The sequence below is a fragment of the Corylus avellana genome, chromosome ca9 (assembly GCF_901000735.1).
Source record: "Corylus avellana chromosome ca9, CavTom2PMs-1.0".
In the NCBI taxonomy this organism is placed as follows: domain Eukaryota; kingdom Viridiplantae; phylum Streptophyta; class Magnoliopsida; order Fagales; family Betulaceae; genus Corylus; species Corylus avellana.
The window spans coordinates 9,513,306-9,536,890 of NC_081549.1; the positions used below are offsets into that span (position 1 = coordinate 9,513,306).

At 35.3% G+C, this 23,585-nt stretch overlaps 2 protein-coding genes across 2 annotated transcripts; one reads left to right on the forward strand and one right to left on the reverse strand.

Moving 5' to 3' along the window:
• Nucleotides 1-2,286: 2,286 nt before the first annotated feature.
• Nucleotides 2,287-5,891, reverse strand: LOC132191539 (bZIP transcription factor 17). Its single transcript, XM_059606614.1, has 2 exons — nt 3,939-5,891; nt 2,287-3,051 (listed from the first exon to the last, which is right to left on the reverse strand). The coding sequence occupies exons 1-2, from the start codon at nt 5,821-5,823 to the stop codon at nt 2,603-2,605; spliced, it is 2,334 nt and encodes a 777-aa protein (XP_059462597.1). The 5' UTR covers nt 5,824-5,891; the 3' UTR covers nt 2,287-2,602.
• A 12,080-nt stretch (nt 5,892-17,971) lies between these two features.
• On the forward strand, nt 17,972-21,302 carry LOC132162032 (exocyst complex component SEC15A). The gene is made up of 2 exons (XM_059572278.1): nt 17,972-18,183; nt 18,760-21,302. The coding sequence occupies exon 2, from the start codon at nt 18,764-18,766 to the stop codon at nt 21,131-21,133; it is 2,370 nt and encodes a 789-aa protein (XP_059428261.1). The 5' UTR covers nt 17,972-18,183; nt 18,760-18,763; the 3' UTR covers nt 21,134-21,302.
• Nucleotides 21,303-23,585: the final 2,283 nt, after the last annotated feature.

The window sequence follows — 23,585 nt, forward strand, 5'->3', positions numbered from 1 at the left end:
ACGTTCCATTCTTTGGTCCACCATTAGAAGGGAATTTGGCTCTGATACCAAATTGTTATGTGAATGCGTAACCGATCTCATAACTCTCTTATGGTCCGGAAGAGAAGCCGGGTCTAGCTTCTTATCTTTTCCTATGGCTACTAACTGATGAAAAGTAACAATAAGAATTTAGAAGATTCCTGGGCCTCTTTGTCAAACCTAAGTTTGGGGATAAAATTATGTATGCTCTTTATTCAAGGTTCATCTCCTTTTATAGAGATAACTATTACGACTTAATAAAAGACTCACTCATATTCTAACTTGGAGAATAATTCCTGCAAGTAATAAACGACTCACTCCTATTCTAACTTGGAGAACAATTCCTGCAAGTAATAAACGACTCACTCCTATTCTAACTTGGAGAACAATTCCTGCAAGTAATAAACGACTCACTCCTATTCTAACTTGGTGAACAACTCCTGCAAGTAAATAAAGACTTAAAGATAAACCTAGTGCTATTAAAATAGCTGACCTACGAATCTGGAATCTTTCCAGATTCTAATTGGACCCCTAATGCATACAATATTCCCCTACTACTCATTATCATAACAACAAAGCCTTGGGTGGAGGTGAAATTTGAAGATGAGAAACATGGAAAAGTCCAGATAGTGGCTGCACCTATGATACGTCTCCCCCATAAACTCAATGCATCTATGGAAGAAATTGGGAGCCCTAATAATAAGCTAATTGCTCTTCTTGGCCCTTTTGTTATTGGAAATACTTATAATCCAGATGAACTCTTTGAGACACAAGTTAAAAAGCTTGATGATCAAATGGTACTATTATTTTTACAATATTGTTTACCAAATGATTTACAGTCTTATTTCTCGTTGTATGTTAGACTCATGTGCTTGTCCTTTTCTTTTTGCTTATAAGAAGAAGAAGAAAAAAAAAACTAGAAATAGGATTCACAGTGACAATATAGACGATTTAGTTGTGTGAATTCCATATGGAATAAAAGTTGAGGAATTAAATTGGCCAGTTTATGTTAGATTTTGATGAAATTCCTTAAAGTAGGGAAATAGACACAAAACTGTCCAAATATTATATCAGATGAGTGGAATAACACTGCTAGTATTTCTCCATATTCTTATCTCTAAGAAGTTTTCTTATGCATGAATTGGACTTTGACATCACATATATTTAGGAAGGATGTAAACATTTGTATCTCATTTTTTTTTTTTTCCTTTTAAAAGAAGTTAAAGGTGAACATAAATTTTATCTGTGGGCAATAATCATAAACTTTTCTTGTCTTGATGTTTACAGTATTACAAATATGTGCTTGATGCTAGTCTCCAATCTGAATATTAATAATGGAGATAAAACTTTTTAATTATGTTTATGTGGATGATTGAGTTATATATAAATAAGCCATTTTCATATCATTGTAATCATCCAGCCAGTAAGCATCCAACATAAAAAAACTAACCTATTTTCTTCCTTGAATCCTCTGGCGAATAGCGTGTGGTCACTATGTTAATCGCTTAACAGTCGGCATAAAGAACTTTTTTTATTTTTGGAAATCAACATAAAAAAACTAACCACCGACTGCAATTGTATGTTTTATCTGTCTTTGTTAAAGGCTCCAATTGGTCACAGCTTTCAAAATTCCTAGAAGCACGATTTTGCTCCTAAAACCTAAAGCCTAATAGACCGCTTTTTCTCACTTTTCAGGAAGCACTCCAATTCCATCTCAACCCCTACTAAATCTCTAACTTGACAGCTGAAAAACCTCTTTGCAATCTTTTTTTCTTGGTCTTATACCATTTTCAGCAGCTTTCTTGTCATTTTTCTGGCAGATTCTCAAACTTAAGATTGAGATGGTGAATAAAAGTCCTAGCTGCGAAAGAGCGAGAGATCCAAGAGATCGGTGTCTAGATGAAGAAGAATAGACGAAGAAGAAGAAAAAGGAAGAGCGCATTCCCTTCCACGTAATAAAATTATTGAATACATTAAATTGGTAACCTTTTATTTTCGAAAGGTAAACCACCCAGTTTTTTCTTTCTTTTTTTTTCTAGGTTTTTTAGAAAACCAACCCATATGAAAAGAAGAATAATGCTACTGTACAACTAAAATTACGTAACAATAAAAACAATTCTTAAATTATTATTTAATTTTTTACAAGTGCTAATTTAGAGACTGATTTTCTCTATCGCATCATCAAGTTATATTATAATCTTGCAACTCTTATAAGGTATCAAGATTGACCAGCAAAGCAATGATCCACACAATTCACCAACAACTTCATTGTAAGAATACCAAATAACTTGCCCCATATATATATTTAGTAAAATGGCCGTAATCAGTGCTACACTTCATCTCAATGAGAATCGTACATCTATAGCAAGAACAACAGCAACAGATCCATTTCAAAAGAAAAGAGCTAATGTTCTACATCTTAACCTAACAAGTTTAAGTTATCAAAGTAGAGGGAGGACATTCAGAGAGTACATTTTGGAGGCTAAAATTGCTGATAATTATTATGTTATATACAAAACTGAGGAGCCGGGGTTGGGTTGGATTGGATTAGTATTCCGTTATCTCCAAAAACTACCATCAACCTTCAAGTCGTCACCAGATGAGGACCAGAAGAACGCGGAAGCACACATGAGTAAGTCACATACTTTACGCTGTCCAAAAGCACCACAACAAATATCCGAGAAAGTGATTTTGGTTTGATCATCCCATCAACTTCACTGTCGCCACCCTCTCTGGGATCAACAAGCACAGAAACAATTATTGGAGAAGATTTATTACCTTGAAAGCTTTCCTTCTGTGAATTTTTCCGCACATGTTCTTCAGTAATGTTATAATTAGATCCGGGCAAGGGAACTGGAAGACCGTGGAGGATCCTTCTATTCCTCCCCTTGTTAAGACGAGTAGCGTTGTTCCGACGGTGTCCTGCTGGAACATTGGAAACTGTGGATGCCGGAATTATAGCTCCTGGAGAAGAAGCTGGCGAGACATCAAACTGGAACGCCTCGGTGCACATGCCAGAACTCAACATTGGCCCTTTGAAAGAAAAGAAAAAAAACAATCACAAGTGTTTAATAAAGTATTCAATGTGGCAAGCACAAATAGACTGCCAATTTCCAAATTTGGTTTTAATCAGAAGAACATGTATGGACATCAAAACATGAGATCAACTGTCACCCGTCAACCCAACGCAAAACCACCATATAAAAACAAAAAAATAAAGTTCTACATTACTTATCAAAAAAAAAAAAAAAAATGTTCCCAGCATTTAAAAGGAGAGTAGACTATGCCAGAACAAAATGATAAGAGAAGTGCTAGAGAGCCAAACAAATGAACCCAGAAAAATTTTCAAATTGACATGGCAAGGCAATTCTCTCTTCCTAGTCTGCCTGCCACTCACGGTCTACTACGTCAGTTTGAAAATTTTTCTGGATTCATTTGTTTGGTTCCCTAGCACTTCTCGAATGATAATATAAAGAGGAAGCAACAAACAAGGGGAGTAAATGCTATTACATACAAAACCCGGGGCATCAATCTAGAGAAATTTAATAACCTAAATAGATGATGGACCATGATAATGAAGAGAAACCCTCCAACGCAGGGCCATTTTTTGTACCCATCTATGTTGGATAAACTTCAGACCGATGCAAAGTGCCCCATCTACATGGATTGAATAGACCATGATTCATGGAGAGTGCCAATAATTCTCTCTTTAGAGGCCATGTCATAAAAAAATTTGGCTCAGACAGTGACCAAGACACAACTGAGAAGTCTACTTTAACTACGGTAGAATTGTTAGCTAATTATAACTTGTGTCATGAAACCATTTTCAAGGCATACAATATATTAGCCACGCACTAGATCCCTAAATACATACATAAAGAATCTAGGATAATATGCAAAACTTAGAGCACAAGTATTACCTGCAAGGCCTTCACGGAACCATTGTTGCAGTTTACCATCTGCTGCAGTCGACTTCGAATGGTCCTTCATAGCGTCCGCAGAGCCAGAGGCAAGAGCCTTGTGTCCTCCAGTAGGATTTCCGTACAAGTGAGAATGTCTCCCTCTATTCCCTCCAACATCAGGAATGGCCAAAGCCGGAGCCAAATCTCTAGGTATTGCTAAACCAGTTTTTGTATTATCTTCCTTTCCAGGAGTAGCCTGAGATGCCATAGCTTTCTCACTGGCCAGAATAGAATGAATTATCAAGTTACCGTCAATCTTCACAAGTTTATCATTCCTCGGCACATACAAAGAAGCAACAAGACGCTCACTAGCGTTGCCCAAATTAACAAATTCATCTGAACCCGGTAAAGGCTGTGATCCTTGATCTTTTCCTTCAAATTTCGACGCTTCCCCTCGTATGCAACCTCTCTCATAATTTATTCTATTAGAAATATCAAATTGCCCTCTAGAAAATCCAACTCCCACACTTCCACCAGATCCATTCAAATAGCCATTAACACCCAAAACCTTACCACGCTGCTGATCATAGAACCTATCACTAACATAACCGTATCCCCCGGTAACTTTGTCCCCAATTCCTCCATATCTAACATTCACAAAAGGAGCCAGCCCACCACAAAGCAAGACGAAAAACAACAAACCCAGAAAACTAACACTCGTAACCTTCTTAGTTTTCCCCTCCTTCTTACTCAACGACTTCTTCACCTTTGGGGCAGATGCAGGCTGCTGTGATTTCAGTCTGGGTATCGGTATCAACGGAACCTGGGACCCTTGCGGTTTTACCACATAGGGGGCACACGGCACCCACGGATAAGCCATGGGCGCCATAGCGGGATGCGGGTACATCCCCGAATGCGGAGCACACATGCCACCAGCGGCACCGCCACTCGCACTCAGTTGCTGGCGCAGAGTGGCGTTCTCGGCCATAATATACGATATCTTACTGTTCAAGTCGGAAATAGTGGAATGCATAGCCCTCACCTTATCCTCCAGCTCCTCCACGTAGTGCTTCTTCCTCTGCCTCGACAGCTGCGCGCTCTCGCGGTTCCTCATCAGCCTCGCCTTCCTCTTCTCTTCCTCTTCGCACACCTCTTCATTCTCCAACGACCTCCGGTACTTCGCGGTCCTCGAATCCGTGACGTTCCCTTCATCTTGCTCTTTCTTCCTCTTCGACACGCAATTTTTCAACCCCATTTCCGCCTCCTCCTTAATCGTCTGATCGACCACAATCACATTCGCTGAATCGGGAGATGGCGGCCGGTACCCTGAACCCTGCGACGAGACCGACCCGCCCGAGAACTCGCGGTCGCAACCACCCGATTCCGGCGACGACAAATTCATAATCCGAGCGACATCCCGGTCCCGATCGCCCGAATTCTCGGAAGAAGTCTGCGGGGAATACTCGCGGCCGTAGCTATCAGAGTCCGACACCGGGAGATTCAAGAACTTAGCAACGTCCGAGCCCCGATGGCTGGAAACTTCAGAAACACCCGATTCCTGCGACGACGAATTGGAGAGATGAACCGTTTGACCCGGTACCGCACCCGGCTGAACCGCATCGAGCCCGTCGGAAATGAGAAAGTCTTCGGCTTCGAAGGGGATTTCGAGATTTTCGAGGTCCTCGAATGTGAGCTCGAAATCTGCGCTCTCGTCGTACCCAAACCCCATCCCAAGATCCGAAATGTACGCCTCGGAGCTCATACTGTTGTTGTTAACACCATTACTGTTGTTTTCAGAGAAGTAAAGAAAATCGAGAGGCGGAATTGAGAGGGAATCGAATTCCGATGAGAAATTGTGAGGTTTCTGGTTAGGAGGTTGCTCGGCGACCAACGGGTCAGCCATTGCTAGGGTTTTTCGATGAAAGAGGGTTCCAAAGACCCTTTCCTTCCGTTATTTTGGTCCTCTCTTTACCTTAATCGCACCGGTACATAACCCGCAGACAATGGGCTTATAAAGAGCGAGAATTTGGGCCTTAACTTTTAACCGGTCCTCTTGGTAGTAAAATTTTTTTACCCAATCTTCCACATCGCGCGTGAATCCACTCTCCAAAGTCAGTCTCCGCCTTTCCTCCACGTGGCGAAAATTAAATTCTGAGCTCGGACCCCAATGGCTTGAGACTCGGTTTGTTTTGGAATCTGGATAAGAAAAGAAATAATTGCGACTTTCTGCACACGCCAGAATAATTCCTCCGTTTGGATGGCGCGTGAAGGTTTGAGACTTCTGTGCCACGTGTATTTTCTTAATTTAATTAATTAATTAATTTTAGTGCGCGAATTGGATCCTGGAAACTTCGGTATATTGATTTTGATTAACGTTACCGTTACGCATGTTTTTCACAGTTAGCCACGCTGGGAAGAGGCAGTTAATTAGCTGACGAGGTTGGGAGAGGTCGCTTTTCCTCTTATTCGTGCAATTACAGCGCTCTCTTGCACGTCACCATGTTTATGTTTTGGTGATCTTATTATCCAAAATCCTACAACAATCCTACAACACGATATCCATCCTAAGAGCTTCATTTATTATTATTTTTTAATTATTTAATTACTTCACCTGTCATATATATATATATATATATATATATATATATATTAGGAATGAATATTAATTGCACGTATAATTGTTGTTGTCTACTCTAATCTATTTTAATCTAGTGTGTTAAAATACTCTCCAAAAGTAAATATACTTTTGATTTTCATTTGACTAAATGATTAGGGAATGAATGTTCTCACTTAAAACTACAGAAAAAATAATGGCATATTCAAGATAATATTTTTTAATTAATGATATATTAATATATGATAAAAAAATAAAAAAAAAATTAACGAATTATCTTCTAGAGGGAAGAAAAAGGTCTAATTTTGATTCTCTCCATTTCAAGTTAAATGGGGATGAACAATTTTGTGGGCAATTTTGTTGTATCTAATGATACACGTGATGCCAAGTTATTTAAAATTTTAAAATAGTGTGATTCACTACAAGAAATCATATATACAATTTGATGCAACAAAATAAAGTCTTAATTATGAAATAACTTATCATCATTTAAAATGAAAATTGAGAGGATTATTTGCCATAAAGATGACTTAATTACCTACTTATTGTTATTTATATGATATAATTATATAAATTAATTTTCAAACGTTTGGCCAAATATATGGAGTATCACTCTATTCTTTTCTTTTTTTCCCATCTTTTCTTTGATGTCTAGATAATATACAACTTTATTTGATTTAAACTAAAAACATCTTATAAACTAATTGGAGTTTAGGGCATATATAATCCCTAATACTATTAGAAATATGATTGACAATACCCACACCAGTTTATCTAATCTCAAAGTTTCCTTTTTCTTTCTTTTTTCCCTTTCATTTTCAACAATCCAATGGGTTAAACATTCCTCTCATTTTAGAATAATGTCTTTCATTTCTTTCATGTTTATTTAAAAGCAAGACCCTATAATATCACGTCAGTAACATTCTTTTATAACACCCAAAGCATTGTTAACTTAGGTAATGGCGTAAAATTTTTGTCCGATGACAAAAGAGAAATGTTTGACATGTCCGTACAAAAGGGAGAGGAGGATTCGAACTAGTGACATCCACTTTATTAGACGTGATCCCATCCGATTAAGCTACCTCTTAAAGACACAAAAGAGAAATGTTAAGAGCAAGAGTATTGCAACAAGAATAAGGTAGTGTGAATGTTATGAATTACTATCTACTGACATTTGTCAATAGAATGCTATTATGGAATGATGTAATTAATCTATTACATCGTTTTATCTTTGGCGGCCAATCTAATTTATTTTGGCAATTTTTTTTTTATTGTCAAATCAAAATTTTATCTAATCATTGGCAACTAGAATGTCAAATCAAATCCTAACTTGTAATTATGTCTGAAAAAAATTCTTAATATGTAATCATAGGCAATTATTCGTCTATGTTCTTTAAAAGGCCAATTATTAAACACAAACCTTCTATATATTTAAATGCTTTGAGCAATTGTGACCAATTCATCAAAGAATATATTTATTTTTTGTTCCATCAAAGGAATATTATTAAACATAAACTTTTTATATATTTAAATGCGGGTAGAGGCAGTTAATTAGAGTTATCCAAAATCATACAACACGATACCCATGCTAAGAGGTTTATTTATTACTATTTTTTAATTGTTTAATTACTTCACTACCATACCAATCATATGTATCTATGAATGATTAGGAATGGATGTTGCACGTATAATTGTTGTTGTTGTCTAATTTCTCTTTAATCTAGTGTTTTAAATTACTCTACAAAAGTAAATATACTTTCGTTTTCATTTGACTAAATGATTAGGGGAATAGAGGCTCTCGCTTAGAACTACCGAAGAAATAATGGCCTCTTCAAGGTAGTATTTTTTAATTAATGATATATTGATATATGATTAAAAATAAATAATTATCTTGTAGAGGAAGGAATAAGGCCTAACAATTTTGTGGGCAATTTTGTTTTATCTAACGATACACATGATTGCCATGCTATTTAAAATTTTAAAATTACATGGTTCACCGCACGACATTATATATACAATTAGATGCAACAAAATAAAATCTTAACTATGAAATAGCTTATCTTCATTTCAAATGAAAATGGAAATGATTGTTTGCCATTAGATGACTTAATTTCCTACAATGGATAATTAAAGTTTTTAAATGATGGTTTAGATTTACATGCATATGATAGGTTCTCAAGGTGCTGTGAATAATGTTAGAATAGGTTCTCGAAGTTCTTGTTATCCCAATTGTATAGCAATGTACAACAGTCTACTAAATAACATTACTATTTTGTTTTAGGCCTAAATTCATGTTGGGTTGCCTTGTCAAAGCTTATTTGGAAGAGAAATATTATTTAATAGGCTGCTATACAACTGCCATACAACTAGAAATTTAGGACGAGAAAAGCGGGTTGGCAGGTCAACCCGTAATGACCCGCCACCTGTTTAGGGTAAACCCAAACACGATCCGTTTAGCTAATGGGTCGACCCCACCAAACCCAGATACAACATGACTATTTCACGGGTTACCCGACACGACCCGCTTAACCTATTTAAAATAATGGGTCCTGTTGGGTTGACATGACCCGACACAACCCGTTTAACCCGTATAAAGTAATAAATCGTGTCGGGTGAACACGACCTGTTGAACTGCTTAATCTGTTTAAAATAATGGGTCGTGTTGAGTTGACATAACCCGTATAAATTAATGGGTCGTGTCGGGTTAACATGACCCATTTAGCTTAGAAAGTTATGTGATAATATCATTGGCATTAATTCACAAATCATAATAGTTTTAGGTTTAAAATAATGGGTCGTGTTGGGTTGACCTGACCCGTTTAACCAGTATAAAGTAATGGGTCTTGTTGGGTTTACACGACCCATTTAACCCGACACAACCCGTTTTAGATACACTTAAAAAAAAAAAAAAAAAAAAAATTATAAACGTGTCTGGTGAGTAAGCCGTGGGTTGACCCGCCAGACACAAAATAAACGGGTCAACCTGTTTATGACCCAAACCCGGTAATTTCATGTTGGGTTCGCGGGTCGTGTCAAAATTGCTAACCTAACTAAAATGACGTGACAATGAGAATTAATTTTTTTTTTCAAGTACTTATCCAAAAGTTGATTTCACTACACATTACTCAATTAAAAAATGCAACTGGTTAGTGACCATTAATTCTTCTCATATTATTTTTCAGTAGATATATTTACTGAAATCCTTAAAAAATAACTCTCTATTTTTTTTTTTTTAAATAAACTTTTATCTAATCTCAAAGTTTCCATTTTTTCCCCTTTAATTTTCAACAATCAAAATGGGTTAGACCTTCCTCTCATTTTATAACATTTTCTTTCGTTTCTTTCATGTTTATTCAGAAGCAAGACAAGTGAGCGAGACAAGTGTCGAATAAAAAATCAAGTTCATATAATATCACATCATTAAAATTCTTTTTTAACTCCCAGAGCATTGTTAACTTAGTTAATTTCATAAATTTCAGTCTGATGACAAGAGACAAAAGGTTAAGACCAAGAGTATAGTAACAAAAATTAAGGTAATGTGAATGTTATCTTTGGTGGCCAATCTACTATATTTTGCCGCATACTTACATTCCTTATTGTCAAATCAAATTTTTATGTAATCATTGGCAACTAGAATGTCAAATCAAATCTCACTTGTAATTATGTTTTAAAAAAAATCTTAATATATATAATCATAGGCAATTATTCGTTTATGTTCTTTAAAAGGCCAATTACTAATCACAAACCTTTCACATAAGCAATTGTGGCCAATTCATCGAAGAAATATTATTAAATACAAACCTTTTATGCATTTAAATACTTTAAGCAATTGTGACCAATTGATTTGAGGAATATTATTAAATACAAACGTTTTATATATTGTAGTGTTTAAGCAATTGTGGCCAATCTAATTTATTTTGCCACGTTGTTTACATACACTCTCACTACCATTGAATGAGATATTTATATATCACTATATGTAATCATTAGCAACCGGGATCTTTCTCTGAAAAATACCGAAGTGACAAAATTTTGCTTTTATTTTATGTTTTTAAGAAGGCCAAGTCATATTAATTACTCAGCCTAATATTATATACTTTCAAACAATAAGCTTAATAATAGTGTAAATGACTCAAGGAGAATGATATGTTATTATTAGCATTTTTTTTTAATAAATAAAAATGATGTTATTGTTGGTTTTCTTTTCTTATTCTATTTTCTTTTAAAAGATGAGATTCATGACGTTTCGCGTAAAACAAAAGAGAAGGTGTAAAATTAGGACCACCAACGATTAAACTTAAGAGAAATGCTACACGAAATCTTATTTTCATATTCTCAAATGTACTCTCTGACATGATATTAAAAATTATAATTAGATCCAAAATTTATTAGTGATACATCCAACATCTAATAGTAATTTTAGTGCCACATCAGAGTGTTGGAGTAGGAGTAAGAGTGTTTGTTGCAATTTTATAAACTTTAATCATATATCGAGCGACTCTTTTTTTTTCTTACCCCTCTCCTCCCTTTATTTATGTGTAGATGATCTTTATTATATGAGTATACTTATAATTGACTTACTCTTTGTAGATTATTCATCTTTCTAATTTGCGATTAAAGTGTTATAATCTCCCAATTTTAAATTCATGACGTACTCATGAGGGCTACGTCATATAATGCTCAAGTATCACATGATGCTACTAGGTTGCCATGATATGATTTATAACAACCCAAGAAAATCGTTAGTCACATTGAGGCTATCATTTCAAAATAACTAGTTAATTTGGAGTTTTCCTATAATCTTTTATAAAGCATAGTCTCACCTAGGGATGTCAATTTTTGACACAATTCACGAACTCGACATGAACCCACAAGATATTAGCGAATTAAGGTTGAGGAGTGTGATACGTTTAATTAAATTAGTTAGGTTAGGGTTGACTTATATAGTCTCATACCCATATCTTGACACAACTAGAATTTGACACATGACTAAAAGACTTACAACTTTTGACACGATTCGCGAACCTGATATGAACCTCACACAAAATTAATAGGTTAAAGTTAAGAAGTTTGACCTATAATTAAATGGATCAGGTTATGATTGATCTATATAGTCTTATACCACGCATCGACATGACCCAAACCCGATACACAAACACAAATTAGTCTCACCTCGTAAGAAACTAATATGCGACTTAACTAACACTCAAGAGTGCATTTATAATTTAACCACTATATGTTGATAATTCGTCTTTTCAATATATGATTGGGGTATTACATAATCTGGTTTGTTCATGCTTACCAATTTTCCTCTCTCTTTTTTCCTTCTTTTATTTTATTTTATTTTATTTATTTATTTTATTTTATTTAAAAAAAAAAAACAATCCAAATGGGTTATACTTTCCTCTCATTTTATAACATTTTCTTTCATTTCTTTCATGTTTATTTAGAAGCAAGACAAGTGTCAAATAAAAAATAAAATTCATATAATATCACGTCATTAAAATTCCTTTTTAACCACTAGAGCATTGTTAACTTAGGTAATTTCATAAATTTCTGTCTAATGACAAGAGAAAAAAGGTTAAAACCTAGGGCTGGCAAAATTTCACAAAGTGACAAAATTTTGCTTATATATCCACTTATAAAGCATAGTCTCTTACCTAAGGCTGTAAATTTTTGACAAGATTCACGAACTTGACATAAACCCACATGAAATTAGCGAGTTAGGGTTGAAGAGTCTGACACGTTTAATTAAATTAATCAGGTTAGGGTTGACCTATATAATCTTATACAAATATCTCGACACAACTAGAACCTGACACACGATATAAGGACTGACAACTTTTGACACAACTTGCGAATCCGACATGAACCTAACATGAAATTAATAGGTTATAGTTGAGAAGTCTGAACTATAATTATATTGATCAGGTTAGGATTTATCTATATAATATTATACCACGCTTGGATATGACCCGAACCCAACACACAAACACAAATTAGTCTAACCTAGTAAGAAATCAATATGAGACTTAATACTCATGAGTGCATTTATAATGTAACCGCTATATGTTGATAATTTGTCTTCTCAATATATGGTTGGTGTATTACATAATCCGGTTTGTTCATGCTTACCAATTTCTTTCTCTCTTTTTTTTTCAAGAATCCAAATGGGTTAGATTTTCCCCTCATTTTATATCATTTCTTTCATTTTCTTTCATGTTTATTTAGAAGCAAGACAAGTGAGTGAGACAAGTGTCAAGTAAAAAATAAAGCTCATATGGTACCACGTCATTAAAATTCTTTTTTAGTTCATATGACATTGTTAACTTAGATAATTTCATAAATGTCTGTCTCATGACAAGAGTCAAAAGGTTAAGACCAAGATTATTGCAACAAAAATTAAGGTAGTTTGACTATTATCTCTGCTGGCCAATCTAATTTATTTTGCCACATACTTACATATATGTTCCTTATTGTCAAATCAAATTTGTATATAATCATTGACAACTAAAATGTCAAATCAAATCTTCATTGGTAATTATGTATAAAAAAAATCTTAATATATAATCATAGGCAATTAATCATTTACGTTCTTTAAAAGGCCAATTACTAATCACAGAGCTTTTACATAAGCAATTGTGGCCAATTACTCAGAAATATTCTTAAATACAAAAATTTTATGCATTTAAATGCTTTAAGCAATTGTGACCAATTGATTTGAGGATGTATCCGTCGAATGAAAAACATTGAATATCCAACGTTTGCATAGATAATACTCAAAACAATCGATTGAAAGGAATCAACCAAATAATTGAATGGAAATAGAACAACAAATACATTAAATATTGGAATTGTACGAACATACATGAGAAATATAGAACTAATCAATGGTGAGGTTTCATCTTCAATCTTAGTTTAAAGTTTTAGCCTCTCATTACTACAAACATTCGATTAAAATGAATTGAAATCATGAAAACTAATACACTTACAAAGGGAATCGAGTTTAGAGCTAAACAAATGTCAAAAAGTCGAAAACTAGGCTGAACGGCGCCCCTTGGTGCATTTACAATGAAAAATATGGTACTTATACTAAAAAACTAGGGCTTCGGCGCTGACAGGTCAGCCTGAGTGCGCTCGAGCGTACTCGAGCATTCTTCAAGACTCTTGTGGTGCAGCATTTGGCCGCTGTTTGCTTAGGCTTAGGGGGGCTTGCGCTCGAGCGTGCCTTTTTGGACTTGAGCGCAGGTGTGCTCAAGCATGGGTGCCATGCGCTCAATACCAATTTCCAGAATTCCACTTTTTCCCGCTTTGCAATTTTCACATTAAGACCGCAATTTTCTCTCAACATCCTGCAAAACATTAAGACACTAAAACTAACCAAAACATTAGAAAATAATAAAGTTAAAAGCTTAGCAACTGTAAATTAAGGGCCTTGGCCCAAATATGCAATATTTGGCACTCATCAATCGGCGTTGTATTACAGGTCTCTCGGGACAGCGCCAACCCTACTAAGAAGGCGTAATATCTCGTGTAGACCATACAAGATATTTATGTCCTATTAGAGCATTAGTTTTTTACATTAAAACTCTTAGGCAATTGCCACTGGAAACAATGTCTCTTTTAAATTCGTATCAAAATTGCATGTTTATTTCTGCTCATTAATAATTGGCTCATTTCATACCCAACTGTGAGGTTTACTTAATAAGTCTTTAGACTTACGCAGTTATTATATCTTGTAAGAAACTATTTTCTAAGAAGACGATAGTGGTGAGATCGCCACTTTAGGTTGTTAAGATGAGACGGAAACCTACCTTGTATAATCAAGTTTGATTAGATTATTTGCATTTCAATTAGTGGCTCCATGTCTATGATCAAGGATAATGTATACTATCATTATGATTTTTAAATTCCTCATATTTATTTCACCTCCCTATTCATTTACTCTGACTATCCTAAGAGGGGTGGTTCCCTAGTTAGTTACCAATTAGCAGAATTTGGGTAATTGTTAGTAACCCTACCAGGCTGGTCAAGGCCAGATTTGGGGGCGTGATTGAGGCTAAATGTTCAAGCTAATATGTTCGAACGTTTGATGGTTAGGCAAGAACTCAATTTTGAACATGTTTAGCTATATGACTCGTTTTAGCTCAGATTTAGGACTAACGTTAGGTCTTTTCATAAATTTTGAGAATGTGGAACATTTGGAGGAAATTGTGGAGGAACTTTATGATCTGGGCGAGTATAAACTCACGTTAATACTTGTCATCATTTTTTCCGCATTGCACAATTTTTTTATATGTACTAAATATGCATCTTTACAACTCTCATGAAATACATTTTTATCTACTATAAACTCTATTTTGTGAAAATACGTGTTGCCTAAGCAATATAATGAACATTGTGAGATTTGTAGAAGCATGCATGTAAAAGACGGATAAGACTAATTGCATCGTATGATATGGTATACAGGTACGTGGAGTATAACGGCCATGGGTTTACTATACATGTTAACTCTATACTCAAATGTGTATGTTATATGGGTCTTAGATCCAGTGGTTGTTTTGTGACCGGCGTAGCCATGTTTGATTGACTGGTCATTAAAAAAAATACATCATTAGTAGCATGGGCCACCCAAGGTCGGACTCATTCGAGCTGCTAGTATTATGAATAGTATCATATAATGGTTGGGATACCGACATTGTATTACAGGTTCCTTGGGACAATGTCAACCCTGCTGAGAAGGGATAATATCTCGGGTAGACCATACAATATGAACTATGATTTGATTCTCATAATTACATCATATACTATATCTATATTGCATCAATAATAATAATAAACTGTCACATCATAGTGCTGAATGAGATTTATTACCAACTGAGTTTATCATTCAAATGATATGTCAATCGTGTGCATTTTTACTCACTAAGCCATCAGACTTACCCTTGTATTATTTCTCCTCTATTATGTATAACTGCGTTGTTTAGCTAGCTTAGATGAGGAAGGACTCGAGGAGACTAAAGGATTTGCTCAGGATCATTTTTGAGGATTAGGACCCTATATGGCTCAAGTCGATGTGGGATACTGACAAATCCATTCGTCTGGAGTTGCTCGAGATCATCTTTATGTTTTATTTAGTTAAACGTAGGCCTTAGTTCATTCAGAACAGTTTTTGTTAGTATGATGTATTATATTTTGATGACCAGTTCCTGACCGATACATTTGGAGATCTATCTATGTTATGATGCTTTTAGTTTGACTTTGGTTATTATAATTGTGATTTAAGTTATTGATATCTTTGTCCTTTAGTTAAAGTTTTCCGCTGCACGTCTTGTTCCGAGAGAAATAAGGCTGAGAGGCGAACCATGAAGTCAATTGATTTCCTTAAGGCGTTACAGTATTGCACCGGATCCAAATCCGTAGTTAACATTTTTGATTGCCATATCACTTATAGTGTTTCAAATCTCAATTATATCTTTAAAAATTATAAAAGAAGAAAAAAGAAAAAGAGAGAATATGAGTGAAGGGGATGGTCAGAACATCCTTCATGGTTTTAAAGGGTAGTTGAACCACTTCTTTGATGTTGAGGGATAATCGAAGCATCTACTCAAGGTTGACATCAAAGCCTGTTTTGGGTGGCCAAACCACCCGTAAAAATTGTGTGGAGAATTGTCTAACCAACTCCTCAGCTTTGAGGGGTGATTCGACAATCCCTTAACCCTTTCCTTTTTCTTTTCATTTCTATACTTATAATTTATTTATTCTTTATAATTATTTAACCATATTAAAATTTCACAAGTTTAATTGAGTGACAACTTAATATAATGACCTTTGAACGCAATGCTATCTATTGGTTTCGAATATAAAATAGGTTCTTTATCTTTGCACATAACATCAAGTTCAAGGAATTAATTGGAAAAAAAAATTAATATTTTTTCAAACCATTAACAAATAATTTAAAATACAAAATTTTTTTCAAGACACAACATTTTTAAGAAATAATTTCATGCTTTTTTATAAGAATATTTTGAGAAAAAAGGTGTTTACTTTTTGTAGGTGTATGTTCTAACTTATTATTTAAAACAAATTAAAAAAAAAAAAAAAAAGGTGGCCGTGTTGCCAGTTGCCACCCTCAAGGGAACAAAAAAAAAGGTAGTCGCGTATTCACTCTTTAAGCATGGCCGCATGACCACTTTTTTATTTTTTATTTTATTATAAATAAGAATTCAACTCTAATATTTTCTCAAAATTAGTAGGTAAACCGTACAAAAAAAAAAAAACATATTTTCAAATACAGATCCCACTAAAAAAATTCTTCAATAATTTATTTTATATCAAAAACTTTTTGAGGCTCCGTTCGTTTTAGCGTCAAATGATTTATGAAAAATATTTTTCGTATTTTTTGGTGTTTGGTTCAATGGAATAGTCAACAGAAAATATTTTTGGTTTGTCTGAAAAAGCTTATTTAATTTGCGTAATATGATTTATATTTTTCAAAACCGTAAACAATTTTTCGAGTTTGAGCTTTTCATTTTCAAATCGACGAATCTAGTTGAGATGTCACCGGGACTTTGTATGGATATCGTCGGGACCCGCTCGGAACCTGCCCTAATTCTTTGTTTTCTGCTAAAAATATTTTCGAATGGAAAACATTTTATAGCAAAACAAATAATAAAAAAATATATATATAAACAGTTTTCTGAACTTCATTGAACATACCCTAATTCTTTGTTTGACAAAAGCAACTTCGGGCACTTTATCTTTATTTTTATTTTTTTGAGCAACCCGAATTATAATATGTTTGTGATTGCGTTAGAGAAGCTTAAAAAGTACTTTTAGTACCTAAAAATTTGTGTTAAGCAAAAGCCAACATATTTGGTAAAAAATTACAAAAGTACTTCTTTGGCTCTTTTACTCTAAAAATGGCAAAAATATACTTTTGACAAAATCTTAAAAATAAAACTTTTTTCAAAAAAATACTTTTTTTTTTAATTAAAAACTCTATTTGTCAAAAACAATCTCAAATATGCTCTTAATCAAACGTGAAACGACCGGCCGTATAAGAGTAATTCTAGAAGTTACTTTTCTATCACTTTTATGTCTATCTAAAAATGAGGCCCCTTTTAAAATTACTATTTGATCAAAATTCAATAATAGTTAATAATAAGGTCAGTAATAATTTTAAGAGTCACATCATTATTGAAAGAATACAAAAGTGACTTGTATCATTATTCATACTCAATTGAGAGACTTTAGCTGGGCTTTGACTATTTCTAAAATACCCCTGAACCTTGTTTGGTCACTGACAAACAAAAAAAAGAAAACGGTAATTTGCTATTCCCTTGTTACAGCCGGCTTCCAATATTCCGCTGGCTCAACGAACACAACAAACTACTAGCAGGCCCAAACTGGCCCACTTATTTAAATACCCATTACAGAATTCCTCAGTGTGAGATGTCCCGTGGTAATTATCAGATCCGATAAAAGCGAGAAGGTAGAGGCGCAATGGCGGAGGTGTCGATGTGCAGCAGCGCAAGCAGCACGGAGCTGACGCCGGAGGAAGAGAGGATTATGATCTGAGATATTATTGCTTTGGCTGCCGAAGCTAATAGCAAGGAGGGCGACAACTTTTATTTAATCACACTAGAGGTTCTCTTCGAAATTCTTGATTTCGTTTCATAATTGTTTCAATCTTTACGGGAAAGTGCTTTTGTATGTAAATTCGAGATCATCGAGTGTAGGAGAGCGATGTTTTGGTATAGCTAAAACGATTGTGGAAAGGTGAGGGCTGAGGAATGCACAGTTTCAGTGTATTTGCAAATGCATTCCAGTGTCGTTTTCACTTGATAAGCGTTATTAAGGGAAGTTTTTGAAAATTCGGAAACTTCTTTCTCTACACACTTTTTTGTTTCTAATGGTCGACTCTGGTATGAATGGGTGAGTTGAGAGTTTGCTAATTAAATTGCATTATATCTGAGATAAAATGTGTTGATCTTAACCTGAGCTGCTCTTTCTAATGATCTTATGAGTTGCATCCTAATCTACAAGAGAAAAGAACAAAAGTTTATATCTTTCATTCTTCAAGTGAAAAAATTGCTTGTAACTTTCGAAAATTTGTGCCAACAATGAATGCAGGACGTAAACAGAAATGGAAAATAAAGTGATATTCTTTGATATATTTTGCAATTTTAATTATTTGTATATTTTGTTTTCTTGTTTGATCAGAAAAATGGATGCAAAACCAAAGAGGAGAACAATCACAGAAAATGGGGATGCAGGAGAGGACTTGGTCCTCACAACTTTGATTGGGAATGGCGATGATCTAGGTCCTGTTGTCAGGCATGCATTTGAGATAGGGCGGCCGGAAGCGCTCCTTCACCAGCTAAAGACTGTTGTGAAGAAAAAGGAAGTTGAAATTGAGGAGCTCTGCAAGACCCACTATGAGGAATTCATTCTTGCTGTTGATGAACTTCGAGGAGTGCTTGTTGATGCCGAAGAGCTGAAAGGTGAGCTCTCAACTGATAATTTTAAACTGCAAGAGGTTGGCAGTGTTCTTTTGATCAAACTTGAGGAGCTTCTTGAATCTTATGCCATCAAGAAGAATGTGACTGAAGCTATCAAAATGTCTCAGATCTGTGTACAAGTGTTGGATCTTTGTGTCGAATGTAACAATCATATTTCTGAAGGCCAGTTTTACCCTGCATTAAAAACCATAGATTTGATTGAAAAGAATTACTTGTGGAGTATTCCTCTCAAGGCACTAAGAATGGTGATAGAGAAAAGAGTTCCAGTGATAAAATTGCACATTAAAAAGAAAGTATGTAGTCAATTTAATGAATGGTTAGTTCATGTTAGGAGTTCTGCGAAGAATATTGGACAGACAGCAATAGGTCATGCTGCATCAGTTCGCCAGAGGGATGAGGAAATGCTTGAACGCCAGAGGAAAGCAGAAGAACAGAATGTTTTTGGTTTAGGAGATTTTGCATATATGTTGGATGTTGAAGAAATTGATGAAGATTCTGTTTTGAAGTTTGATATGACCCCTCTATATCGAGCATATCACATCCACACTTGCCTGGGAATCCAAGAGCAGTTTCGTGAATATTACTATAAGAATCGAGTATTGCAGCTCAGTTCAGACTTGCAAATATCCTCCACACAACCTTTTGTTGAATCTTATCAGACATTTTTGGCTCAAATTGCTGGTTATTTTATAGTGGAGGATCGGGTCCTGAGAACTGCTGGGGGGCTATTGTCAGCTGATCAGGTCGAGACAATGTGGGAAATTGCTATGACTAAAATGACATCAGTGTTGGAGGAACAGTTCTCCCATATGGGTTCTGCAACCCACCTTCTCTTGGTGAAGGATTATCTCACACTTCTTGGGTCTACTCTTAGACAATATGGTTATGAAGTGCGCCCACTTCTTGAGGTGCTTGACAGGAGCCGGGACAAGTACCATGAGCTTCTTTTGCAAGAGTGTCAGCAACAAATTGTTAATATTCTTGCCAATGACACCTATGAGCAGATGCTAATGAAAAAGGATACCGACTATGAGAATAATGTTTTGTCATTTAATCTACAGACCACAGATATAATGCCGGCTTTTCCATTTATTGCATCATTCTCCTCCATGGTACCCAATGCATGCCGCATTGTCAGATCATTCATTAAAGGATCTGTTGATTTCCTGTCACATGGAGTGCATTCTAATTTTTATGAGCTTGTGAAGAAATATCTTGACAAACTTCTGATTGATGTTCTAAATGAGGCAATACTTAATACAATTAGTAGTGGCACCATTGGTGTGTCTCAGGCCATGCAGATCGCTGCAAACATATCTGTTCTTGAAAGAGCTTGTGATTTTTTTCTTCGACATGCAGCCCAACTATGTGGGATCCCTGTCCGGTCAGTTGAGAGGCCTCAAGCTAGTTTAACTGCCAAGGTGGTTCTGGAAACTTCAAGGGATGAAGCCTATTTTTCTCTGCTGAATTTGGTGAACACCAAGTTAGATGAGTTTATGACACTAACAGAAAGTATCAATTGGACTTCGGAGGAAATGGCGCAGAATGGGAACGAGAGTATGAGTGAAGTGATCTTTTACCTTGACACTCTTTTGTCCACAGCACAACAAATTTTACCTGAGGAAGCACTCTATAAGGTTGGTAGTGGAGCTCTTGATCATATATCCAACTCAATAGTGGCAGCTTTTCTTAGTGATAGTGTCAAGAGGTTCAATGCTAATGCCGTTATGGTTATAAACAATGACCTAAAGATGCTGGAGTCTTTTGCAGATGAGAGGTTCCATAGCACTAAGTTGAGTGAAAAGTTCAAGGAATGTAGTTTTAGAGACTGTTTAATAGAAGCACGGCAATTGATAAACCTTTTGTTGAGTAGTCAACCAGAGACCTTTATGAATCCAGTGATAAGGGAGAAAAACTATAATGCTCTGGATTATAAGAAGGTGGCCTGTATCTGTGAGAAATTCAAGGATTCTTCTGATGGGATATTTGGAAGCCTTTCAAGCAGGCATACAAAGCAAAGTACTCGGAAGAAATCAATGGACATGCTGAAGAAAAGACTGAAAGACTTCAACTAATAAAGCTTGAATTATGTATTTGCATCAGGATTAGGATCAATTTTTTTTTTTCATCTTTGAACATATACTTTTTTATTATTCTTGCTGATGTTAAAAAATTAGTAGGATTCTTTAATTTGCCTTGTGACTTATATTCATGTTATAAAATTTGCTTTTGCTTTGCCTGATCAATTTCGTGTTAAAGCCATCTTTTATGTTAGCCTTTGGTAGAAGATAAGTTACTAGAGTGATGTGAAAGAACTTCTGAGTGCTTTGCTTCTTGTACTTTGGTTGCTTTCGTAGTTTCAAAACTTGTTTGAGATTGTGTTTGAGAAATAGACCTTTTAAGTCAAAAAGCGCTTTTTGGCAAAAGCTTCATTTTTAAGCTTTTGCAAAAAATGCGTTTTGACTATTTTTAAGCTTTTTAGACATTTAAAAGTGTTTTTATTTATTTTTTAAAAAACAATTATTTTTTTCTTTAAACGGACTTTTTGAGTGTTAAACACACTTTTAGGTCTTTTAAATGCAATTCCAAACAAGCCCCAAGTAGTTGTGGTGCCATACGTCTATTTCTCTTAACTTTGCACTTATTTTCTTTGAAGAAATGACATGAATGCTTAGGGGTGTAAACGAGCCGAATTTGAGCGAGCTTTCCTTGTTTGAGCTCGGCTTGTTTAAATTTTACTTGATCTCGAGCTCGAGCTCGAGCTTAAGGACGAGCCAAAAAATCAAGCTCGAGTTCGAGCTCATAATAAATTGAGCCAGCTCACGAGCTGGCTCTTATAATTAATTTAATTTATTAATTTATTTTTTTATTATAAATTTAAACTTCAAGTACTCTTAAACGGCTCAAGAAGTCAGCTTGCATATGAGCATTTGCTTAGTCTAGCTAGCGAAGTATGGAGCTCGAGTCAATACAACAAGGCACTTGGTTTCGAAGAGAAAGGATATGCATCATTTTATAATAAAATGATGCTATTAGAAAAAAAAAAAATCAATTTTTAATATTAATATGAGGAATTATGTGAATAACTACCAATTCGAGCCTTATACGAGCTGCTCACGAGCTTAGCCGAGTCAAGCCGAGTTAGCTTCATATAATATTCGAGACAGGATTCGTGTTCACGAAATGCTCCATTTAATATTCGAGTCGAGCACAAGCCGAGCTTATGCGAGCCGAGCCCGAGCTTGCTCGCGAGACGCTTCGCTCACTTAATAGCCCTATGAATGCTCCATCAAGGGTCGTAAGAATTCTTCAAAATGGATTTATTACATCTCTATGTTGAGGCTTCCAGATTATGCATTTGATACTTCATTTCTTGCTATTTATTACTCTCTGAGCTTTACAACAGTTTCGATTTCGTCTCAAACTATGTTACCCGAGTTTTTGTCAAAGAATCTTTGAATTTGGCCAATGAGCTCCTGCTCAAATGCCAACTCCTGGCCCTGATATAAACAAGGTGAACAGTGAAATAGTGGATTCAAGACCCATTGATTGTGTGTGTAATTTACAAATTGAAAAAAGAATTAATGAATCTGGTTGGGATCTTTTATCAATCCGGTTAAACGGGCTGATGAGCTTTAGCTCAAGTGGTACTTCCTCCTTTTGTAACAGGGTGAAAGGTGAGACTTGTTGAAGATGGAAACTATTTTATTCTCTCCCTGATTTATTTTGATTTTATTTACTCGATTATTCTGATTGTAATCTCCTTATATTTGCTTTCCATAATAAGCTTTATATTCAATCCCAAAGGGTTGGTTCAAGTGATAAGGGCCTTGGTTTTAGTGGCATTTTCAGTAGGTCTAAGATTTGAATCTCCTTGGTTTCAAGGTTTACTCGACAAGTGTGAGAACACAAACTGGCCTTGCATTAAAAGGGTTTCTCGTCATAAAATTTTTTTTTTAAAAAAAAGAATAAAAAACCTCTATATTCTCTCCTATTTAAACCTATGTAATTTGTATGAAGGATCATTATCAAATAATACTATGTTCTCTTCCTCTACTCCTTCGTTCTTCTTTTTTACTTGGTATTAGAACGATTCGGTTTTTTTTTTTTTTTTTTTTTTCTTTTATTTATTTATTTATTTTATTAATTGTTACTTTTTCTCACTCATGGTTGTGTGACTTGTGCACCATCGTCTCGGTAGTAGTATGACTAGATGTTGCTCAACTTCATCTAGGTTGCACAACTCATAGAAGGTGTCGCGGATGTCGTCGGAGTTTAGGGTTGGCAGAACAGGTTGAAGTGTCGAGTTCGTTCAACCCAATTGACCCGCCAAACCGTCTATGTCAACCCGAACATGACACGTTGAATTAACGGGTAACACGAGTACACGACACGTATAACCCATTTAGCTAAAGTGTCAGGTAGGGCCGGCAATTTTGACACGACCCGCGAACCCGACACGAAAAAATAGGTATTGGGTTTGGGCTAATCGAGTTCGGGTCGTAATCGGGTCTACTCAATTAAGAC